The 10,119-nt window shown below is 36.1% G+C and overlaps 1 protein-coding gene across 2 annotated transcripts; it reads left to right on the forward strand.

Moving 5' to 3' along the window:
- Positions 1–272: 272 nt before the first annotated feature.
- Positions 273–4,888, forward strand: LOC140763261 (beta-fructofuranosidase, insoluble isoenzyme 3-like). 2 transcript variants are annotated; one of them, XM_073101368.1, is made up of 7 exons: positions 273–547; positions 2,555–2,563; positions 2,679–3,538; positions 3,630–3,794; positions 3,900–4,141; positions 4,408–4,501; positions 4,569–4,888. In XM_073101368.1, the coding sequence occupies exons 1-7, from the start codon at positions 352–354 to the stop codon at positions 4,752–4,754; spliced, it is 1,752 nt and encodes a 583-aa protein (XP_072957469.1). In that variant the 5' UTR covers positions 273–351; the 3' UTR covers positions 4,755–4,888. The 2 variants fall into 2 exon arrangements, with proteins under 2 accessions (XP_072957469.1, XP_072957470.1); XM_073101369.1 differs by lacking the exon at positions 273–547 and adding an exon at positions 1,697–1,958.
- The last annotated feature ends 5,231 nt before the right edge of the window (positions 4,889–10,119 follow it).

The raw sequence follows: 10,119 nt of genomic DNA on the forward strand, positions 1-10,119 counted from the left end.
CCATATGGATGGAAACCGTTTGATTATAGCGGATCTTCGGTTGCTCTCTAAGTTTGACCGTGAAAGATGGCATTGGTTGAATCATAGTGATCAAAACCGTTTGATTATTGCGGATCTCCAGTTCCTTTATGTTTGACCGTGAAAGATAGCATTGGTTGAATCATATTCAACTTTTCCTCTCACTCTCCCCTTTATATATATATATATATATTCGCCTAACATCACCATCGGTCCTGTCTCTTTCTTTCTTTCTTGCTTGCTTGCTTTCTTTTTTTTCTTTTTTTTTTTTTCTTTTTTTCTTTCTTTCTTTTATTTTTCTTATCTAACTCTCCTGCCTCTAAAAAGCAATAGATGGGCACTCCCCATAGAGCTTTCGGAAGATGGATAGTGGTGTTTCTACTGCAGTGGAGCTTCACATGGAGGAGTGGGATAGTAGTGGAAGCCTCACATGTGGTGCACAGAGATCTCCAATCCGTTTCACCTTCCACCATTGACGCCAACTTGAGAACTGGCTATCACTTTCAACCCCCTAAGAATTGGATTAATGGTACGTTTTCTCATCTTCTTCTTGATCTTACTCCCGTATGTCCGCATTATCCTGTAGCACTTTGAATTCAGTTTAAGTCTTTGCTTGGTATTTTTATTTTCACTTTGTTAATCTAGAGAAAAATTTTTTAAAAAAATAGTCCCATTTGTTTTCTCTAGAGGCGCATTTTAGTAAAAATCTATGGAGATTCGTGGAAGTGAGCATTCCGGTGTGGAGTAATTGCCATGGGCACCCTTGCAATTTTTAACGTTGTCATTAATATAAAAATAAAAAATCATAGTGGTTTCCTATTTCAATAGTACAATTCATTGACTATTAAAATCAATGCCAACTGCAATGTTAACTGCAAGACAAATTCCGATAGACTCCTTATTCATTGACTAATTTTAATAGTCCATTTTTTATATTTACGAAGACATCTGCACGATATTTCAATTAAAGAAGGATTATATATTTTACTAGTTCCTGAATTAATAATTATTTTTATTCTGTTGCTGTTCTTTCATTATCCTAACCACCCTTGCTTTGACTACTCTTTAGAAGCGTGATATGAATTTTAATATTTGGATTTCTTCACACACGCAATATGTTTGAATTTAATCCCCTTGGTAAGTAACGTGTTTAACAAGTAAAATGATTTAAGAAGCCGATGTTTACTAATTTCCCCGCGTTTGCATTGCAAGTACTCGTTGTCATTTTCGTTTTTGGGTCCATTTTTTTCAGATCAAGTGAATAGAGTAGTAGCCTATGAATATAAGTCGATCAGTTTGCAGACTCATATTGTCTGTTTCTATTCCTTTTTCTACTTCTCAGGCTTTCGATAATCGACAAATTAAATAGTCTTATCTTCCCTCCTATAAGAAAGCATTAGCGAGAATAGGCTGTCACTTCTAAATTGAATGAAATGAAGTTCCAGTACAGCTAAAATTCTCCAAATATAGAAAACACAGCCCTAATGATGCTCAATAATGGTGATATATAAACTACTAGTTATATAATCAACGATAATAAGGAAGACTTTTCCACGCCCATAGCTTTCTTCTCTATATAAATCTCTTGGACCATCTCTTCCGTCGTGCCAAGTACCTATCCATCCATCTCAAACCCAACATTATTCTCTCTCTCTCTCTCTCTCTCTCTCTCTCTCTCTCTCTCTCTCTCTCTCTCTCTCTCTCTCTCTCTCTCTCTATACTTTCTCTTTCTCTCCATATACTTCTAGTTTCTTTCTCAAATAGATAGATGGCCATTTCCCATAAAGTATTAGAGACATGGGTATTGATTCTTCTGTGGAGTGGAATAGTGGATGCATCTCATTTGGTGTACAGAGAACTCCAATCCGTTTCACCTGCCGCTGTAGATCCCAAGTTGAGAACCGGGTATCACTTCCAGCCTCCAAAGAATTGGATTAATGGTATATTTCTTCACCTCACTAGTCTATCAACAGTACTATCATATAGTTCTCTCCTTCTCTTAGCTACATGTTCATGTTTTTTTCCTATATCCTAAATCTTCCATAATATATTTTAGTTGGGCCTTTTTGTCTTCATCTAGATCACATTTGCTGGATCCTATATTTTTTTAACAAGGTATGTAAAGGGTTTTTTAATCTAAAGTAAGCCGAGGAGGATCGCGACTTAATGAATCAATCAATGGTGCTCCAGTAGATGACGATATTCTCACACCCTATATCTTAGTAGACATCTCTCTCGAAAAGGCCCGTGACAGCTTTCTTGCCACAATTCTGGTCATTAATTCCCTCCTGGATTTCAAGAATTTTTAAATGTATCCTGTATTAATTAATTAGTTCTGTGAACAACATTTGTTGGCTTGAATATGATCTTAATTTGGTACATGCTATTTTATATAATAATATTTACTTTGATCTTGCACTTTTTTCCCTTTAATCTTGTACTTTTTACCTTATCTTATAATATAAACTTTCGGATCCTAACTCTCGTGTCTCTTTCTGGTGGCTGTGCATGCACCTGTTGTTGCCGCAACAAACAGACCCAAATGGTATGCTCGATCGACTTTTTGAAATTCATTCATTCACCAAATATATATATATATATATATGAATAAAATAAGAGTCATTAAATCTAAGCTGGGTGCAATTTGGAAACTGGTTCAGGTCCTCTATACTACAAAGGCTTCTACCATCTTTTCTACCAGTACAATCCCAAAGGTGCAGTGTGGGGTAACATAGTGTGGGCTCACTCCATCTCAAAGGATCTAATCAATTGGATCGCTCTCGAGCCGGCAATCTATCCGACCAAGCCATTTGACATCAACGGATGTTGGTCCGGCTCCGCCACAATCCTATCGGACGGCACACCGGTGATATTGTACACCGGCATCGACCCGAACCAGAACCAGGTTCAAAACATAGCATTCCCAAAGGACTTATCTGACCCGTATCTCCGGGAATGGGTGAAGCCCGACTACAACCCGATCATCGCGCCGGCCGTCCGGGTCAATGCCAGCGCGTTCCGCGATCCGACGACGGCGTGGCTTGGACCGGATAAGCATTGGCGCGTGGTGGTGGGAAGCAAGTGGAATAAGAGGGGGAAAGCCATTCTTTATCGAAGTAGGGACTTCAAGAATTGGATAAAGGCGAAGCACCCGTTGCACTCAATGGCGGGGACCGGCATGTGGGAGTGCCCAGATTTTTACCCGGTGGCCGATGAGGGGAGGAAGATTGGGCTAGAGACGTCCATGCATGGTCGTGGCATAAAGCATGTGCTTAAGGTTAGCTTAGATTTGACGAGGTTTGAGTACTACACCATTGGATCCTATAATCTGCAGATGGATAGATACCTGCCGGATACCGCACTAGCGGATAATAGTACGGGGTTGAGGTACGACTACGGTAATTTCTATGCGTCCAAGACGTTCTACGATGCACATAAGAAGCGTAGGATCTTGTGGGGTTGGGCTAATGAGTCAGATAGTACGAATGCTGATAATGCTAAGGGTTGGGCTGGTATTCAGGTTAGTATATATATATAGTTTTATTAATTCTTTTGGTAGTTGTGGATTATATCTTTTGGTAGTTGTGGATTATATCTTTTGTTATTTGTAGGCTATTCCAAGAACTATTTGGCTCGATCCAAGCGGTCGGCAATTGTTGCAATGGCCTATCGAGGAGCTAGAAGCTCTTAGAGGGAAGCATGTTCATTATACGCATGACAAGATTCTTAAGAGTGGAGAGTATTTGGAAGTAAAAGGAATACAAAATACTGCACAGGTTGGTCTTTATAAGTATTTAGTTTACTTGTGGAAAATTGATTTGAAATCTCCTTTTTTTTGTTAGTCAGTCTTATTCCATTATCTTCTTTGTTGTTGACAACAGGCTGACGTGGAGGTGGAATTTTATGTGTCAAACTTAGAGAAAGTTGAACCTTTTGATTATGCTTTCAGCACTGATGCACAAGCTCTCTGTAAAATAAAAGGAGCAGATGTCAAAGGTGGGGTTGGACCCTTTGGACTCTGGGTTTTGGCTTCCTCCAAGTTAGAGGAAAAAACAGCTGTCTTTTTTAGAGTTTTCAAAGCTGGGGATAAGAACGTTGTCCTCATGTGCCAAGATCCTACTAGGTTTGTATTCATCTTAAGTATGTTTATTCAAAGTTTTAGCACTCTAGTCTATACTTATATATTGAACTAAACCTCACCTAAACTTAATAATAAAAAAAGTATTATAGTTTTGCAATGTCGGCATCTATGTCAGTTCAACTTAAAAATAAACCACTGACGAGTTAAGCATAATTGTGAGGAATTGCTTGTGTGTGACATCTAGATTGGAAAGGTCGCTTAACGCTTAATGAGCTAAATACTTTTACTTGTTGTTTGTTTGGAAACAGCTCCTCTCTTAGTCCAGATCTCTACAAACCAACATTTGCTGGGTTTGTAGATGTTGACATAAAGAAGACGGGAAAGATTTCTCTGAGGAGTTTGGTATGCATGTTAATCTAACTTCCTCTTATCTCTAATTGGATTTCTCTTACTTGAGCTCTATTTGTAGATTGATCACTCTGTGGTAGAGAGCTTTGGGGAGAATGGCAAGACTTGCATTACATCAAGAGTTTACCCAAGTTTGGCAGTCGGATCAGATGCTCATATTTTTGTGTTCAATAATGGAGAGGAGGATATAAGAGTCTCGAACTTAAAAGCGTGGGAGATGAGGAAACCTTTGATGAATGGAACTTAAAAAGGAGACATTCTTGTGTTACACTAATCTAGTTATTAATTTGTAGTGCATCTCGATCTGTAACGAAAATAATTGGGGACACTTTTGGTTTCCCTAGTGGATGGAATAAATTGTGTTAAAATGCTTTTAGTTCAGTGGTTAAGCAATAAGTAAAATTTTCTTCTGGGTTTATGTACAAATAAATAGGCCAAACAAAAGAGAATCGAAAAAGAAAGCTTATCTACTTTTGTTTTGTTTTGAAGAGTCAAAGTGGATAACAATAATGCCTCCCAAGTTTGAATGATTAACTTGTCGGCCGATTCGGTCTTCCTTTTAACATGAAAAGATATATTCTTCTTTTATTAGATGATTTTCATTGAAAATACACTTTGACTTTTATTTTATTTTTTGTCACTTAGGCCAGTTTTAATTTTTCAGAGGTTTTTCTATTTTTCTTTCTAAGTTTGTCCTCCTATAATGGATGGGCTCGACAATCAGCAATCAAAGAATTTGAATAAAAAATTAATTATATTTTATATTTCTATTATAAATTTATAATTATTGAACACTTGTGTTTTTTATTTTATAATTTTTTTTATTCAATTCAAAGTTATTAAATATTTGTATGTTTGCAAGATTCATAGTTTTGTTAAGAATTCGCAAATATTAAAAACTTATATTTTTTATTCTACAGTTTTATTATAATTTTATAATTATTGAACAATTGTACCTTATATTTCACAGTATTTTTATTATGCAATTTAAAATTATTAAACATTTGTAATTAGTGTTTCTTATTCACGCCTTCTCGTGACAAAAATGATTGAATACTATAAAATTATTGAAATGCATTTATTGTACAACAGATTTCTCTCTCTTCACGAGTAAAAGTATAACAAATATATATATATATATATATATATATATATATATATATATATATATATATATATATATATATATATATATATAATTTAAAGAAAATATACTGCTTTTTTAGTGCAAATCACCGTCTTACATTCAAAGAGAAAAAATAATCTTAAATTCTAAAAAATAGTATTAAAACATTAGCTCCCAAGTATGAGAGAGGTAGTTATACCAGCTATATTATTGAAGAAAAAGAACTATGCAAAAATGGACAAAAGTTGATAGTCATATGAGAAGCAACATAACTCACGGAAAGGAAAGCAACTACATGCTCCCAACTAATGGAAAGCCAAGCAAAAGCAAGGCAGTGAAGAAAGACACGTTGCCTTTCCACTTGAAGACTCTTCAAATACCCTTTTCATTAGAACGGAGCAACACAATGCCTTTCTAACAATTTTAAGAAAATATTTATCCTTATTATGGAGTCTTCAATGCTCAAGACTACCATACAAATAGCAGCGAAGCTTGATCGCTTTGATGAAATCAACTATAAGAGATGGTGATTGAAAATCTTTTACCAACTCACCATATTGAAAATAGCTTATGTGATCACAACTCTTTTTCCAGTTGAAGGAGCACTTGAAGGAGAATTAGCGTTAAATAAAAAAAATGGATCGATGACGACTATATTTGCTGCTATAACATTCTCAAATCAATGACAAATCCATATTTGATGAATTTTTTAAGTACACAACGGCAACACTTTTATAAGAAGGATTTGAATAGTCGTGTGTTATTAAGTATATTAATTTTAATATGGCTGATGCTAAACCAATCCTCGAGCAAGTAAATAAACTTCAAAATCTTACTCGTGAGATTGGAGAAAGTGGAGAGCCTATCATCGAGAATTTTAAAGTTTCAAATGTTATTTGTAAACTTCCTCCTTAGAAGAATTACTAACGTATTTTGAAACATAAGAAGACTCTAACTCTTAATGAGTTGATAAGCACATATCCAAATTGAAAGTGAAGCCAATACTAGAGACATTCTTAAAAAAATCAAAAGAACATTGAGAAGAAATACAATATTCACAACATTGAGAATTTGACATCCAATTCAAATTATAAAAAGAAGCATCATAACATGCGTAAGATTTTTTCCTAGTTCAAGAAAGACTTTAAAAAGAAAAAGGAAAAGAAGGTCTTGCTATGTGTGTCGTAAAGTTGCGATTGCACTAGGATGGAGAACAAACCACCTTCTTCATTAATGAGCGTGGCAAGCTTGAGGGGTGATGTCACCTTGTTAAGGCAAGCTTTGCCTTTGAGTTGGGATTCGCTCACTAGGCATTCGACAAGTGGATAGGGAGGAGTTGATGGACTGACACCCTCCCTCACTAGCTACAGAGGGGACAACGTGTCTTCAAATCTTGCAAGACGCATCCCATTAGCACCCTTGACTCCCCTTCCAAGCTTAGGCGGATACAGCATCTGGGCGCACATCTCCCTCTACAACGTGCCAGAGTTAGAACCTTCAAGGAAGTGCTTGTGAGGAGGCTTGTTACCTTCTCCCCTTTTGTCGAGAGATTATAACGGGGCTGCCACTGCATTAAGGTTGCAAACTTGGGTTTGAGGAGGCTAAACAACCGAGACCTCATATAGGGCAAGAACTTTGCTTTTGCATTTTCCTTGAGAGCTCCCTTTGGCATGCACTTGATAAGCTCATCAACGATTTGTCCACAAAAGAAATAGTGATGAGGTATTCTTTCGTATTTCATTGTGACTTCTACAGTAGAACCGTTTAGTAGAGTGACAGAGATTGAGGGGACCAGGGGTCTGATGATATCTACAGAGATCCTCATTCTAATGAAGCAAATTCATTTGCAGCTGTCGATTGTGTCTAAGGTGACGGGGGTGCCAACTCTCTCTACAAGGGTTGTTGTAGCTCTCAATGACATGTATTCTAGAGGAAGCCCATGGAACTGCATCCAGAACTTGCAATGGGAGAATGTCCAAAGCTCAACTGGGAGGTTTAGCTGGAAGGGGGCAAGAGAGATCTATGTTGAAGGACCAGGTTGAGCCGAGCCAAACCTTCGATATATCTATTTCCAGCTCAAAAGCTAGAAGGTAAACTCCTTTGCTAGATTCAACAAAGTTTAGGTCACCTTCTAAGTTCCAAACTCTGGTGAGGGCAGTTTTGAGACCAGTGGAGTGGAAGTTTCTATTAATGTTAAGCTTGCTAGTGAGGCAAAGGCTTGGTTTGCGTTTGGGAACCATGCATTGTTCAACCATTAGGATTGCCACCTCCATTTTTTCCTCGGAGAGGAGTTTTGAGAACTTTTGAAGAAACTCATTATCCGAGGAAGTCATGATCAATGAGGGGAACAAGAACTCTTTGGTGGAGTGAGGGTAGTAAGAGAGTGAGCAACGAGGTGATGAAGCTCGAAGGGAAAAAGCCTTGATAGCGAGGAAGCTAGAGGGAAGACTAGAGAAGACTCGAGTGGAAAAATGAGATTGTTGCTTGTTTTGTTATTAGGCATGCTGCCCAGTAGGTTTTAATCTAGAAATCTAATTGACTCTGATGGATATAAATCCATCTAAGATGAAATAAAATGAACTTTGAAGCTTGAAATTTTCTATTTTTCCAAAATTTTCTAGAAACTATTGCAAGCTATCATTAAGTTGCATTGCAAGGAACAATCATACATCCATAAGTTACAAAGGAATCAGAAGAGCTGCAACTATATTAGTTAAGCAGCAAGAAAAGCCATCTAGCAAATGACTAGAGTTTTATTTTCTCTATCAGTTAATTCATGATGAATGGTTGTAAATCGAAGCATTATTTAATGGATAGTGTATATTGTCTAGAAGTATAGAAAACATTCTTTTATTACACTTGCAGTCGAGAGTGTTTAACTTCCTTCTCTTATCAAGTAGAAAAGAAGAAAATTAAAGTTTAGTTGGTCTACCCACTGCTTGATGCTTTCTTACATTGATTTGTAGAAAGTAATTAAGTTGCAAGAAATTTGAGTTAGTCAATCTCTATTCCTTAGTGCTTCCAATTCTTAAGCTCAAATTTACTTATTCATGTTAAGGAAATTCTGCGCTACATAATCATCAGCCATGCAGATGTTGTTAGCAATAAGAGGATGAATGAGAAGTATGATCTTATTGACTCCAAAAATGGTCATATTCAAATATAGTCGCAGTGGAGAACTTCTTGAAATTCCCAGTTAGGCAACTCATGTTTCTATGATGCCATAATTTGATGTGTATAATTGTGTATATGATTGAAACATTTCTATTTGCCTATTATTATTATTTAATTTTCCTTGTTTTTAGCTATTTAGCAGTAAAGATTTCACAATGCCGTATATTATTCAATTTGGCTAAATTGATTTAAAACTTTTTCTTTTGCACATACTAGCCTAGAAAAAGAAGTTGAATTAAAATCAATCAATCAATCAATCAATCAATCTTCTTTCAATTCAAATTTAACCAGCAAAGAAGTCAATTTGAAGTAGAAAAATTGAAGTTGAATTATAATCAATCAATCTTCTTTCGATTCAAATTTAATCATCAAAGAAATCAATTTGAAGTAGGAAAATTGACATACTAGAGTAAAGATATGTTATCGTGCAGAAGCTAGGAAGATGAAGATTTTTTTTTAAAAGAAAACAAAATATATTAGAAACTTAACTTCCATAGTTATAAAACATTCTATTAGAGTCGGAGATCAAAAGCTATAGAAGCTCACTAAGAAAACCACCATCCTAGGTACAACCATAACCTATGGTTCTACCATAATTAGGAAGCCAATCAGCATTATGATTAGCTTCTCTAAAAGCATGAATGACTTTACAATTTGATAATGGCAAGTAAGATATTTAATATCAGCAACCAAATCTTCTATGGCCCATGCAGATTTCATGACACCATTTAAAGCGTTGATTAGGAAAAGTGAATCTAACTCAATGATGATATCCGGTATCCTTTTGTCCCTTAGAAATAGCAGCGCCTCACGCACTGTGACCGTTTCTACCGTTAGTATTGGTTTATACTGGTCACACCTAGCCCTTGCAAAGATTGGAGCATGATTAGCTTAAAGATGAAGACATTTTACATACTAGTCCCATATCAATTGAACAGAGACATCACATTTTCAATTTATCCTTGTATAAACTCATATGCTTTCAACCGAACTCTTATGTCAACATATGCCACACATGTGACGGCAGTTAGTGTTTGATTTTCAGTAGTTAGGCATAGAAAAGGAGATCTAATATACTTGATACATATAAAAACTATCATTTTTGTTCGCTTGCTCCCTAAGGTGTAATAGAACACTATCACCTAATCTCTATAGAAATCTAAGGAAGATGATGAATAGTAACCAACACAATACAAGAAAGGTAAAACCCCACTATCCTTTCCTAGGGGTCTGCTTCTATTCTTATAGAAGTATGACTGTAAATTAGTTACAGTCGTAAGCACAATCTTAAAATGCGCAATTAATGAAAAAC

Source organism: Typha angustifolia, chromosome 7 (assembly GCF_048772165.1).
Source record: "Typha angustifolia cultivar Huaian chromosome 7, ASM4877216v1, whole genome shotgun sequence".
Taxonomy (NCBI): domain Eukaryota; kingdom Viridiplantae; phylum Streptophyta; class Magnoliopsida; order Poales; family Typhaceae; genus Typha; species Typha angustifolia.

Coding starts and splice junctions, on each gene's coding strand:
- LOC140763261 (XM_073101368.1), top strand. CDS start 352: ATGGGCACTCCCCATAGAGCTTTCGGAAGATGGATAGTGGTGTTTCTA. Junction 3,539..3,629: donor AGGGTTGGGCTGGTATTCAG/GTTAGTATATAT, acceptor TGTTATTTGTAG/GCTATTCCAAGAACTATTTG. Junction 4,142..4,407: donor ATGTGCCAAGATCCTACTAG/GTTTGTATTCAT, acceptor GTTTGGAAACAG/CTCCTCTCTTAGTCCAGATC.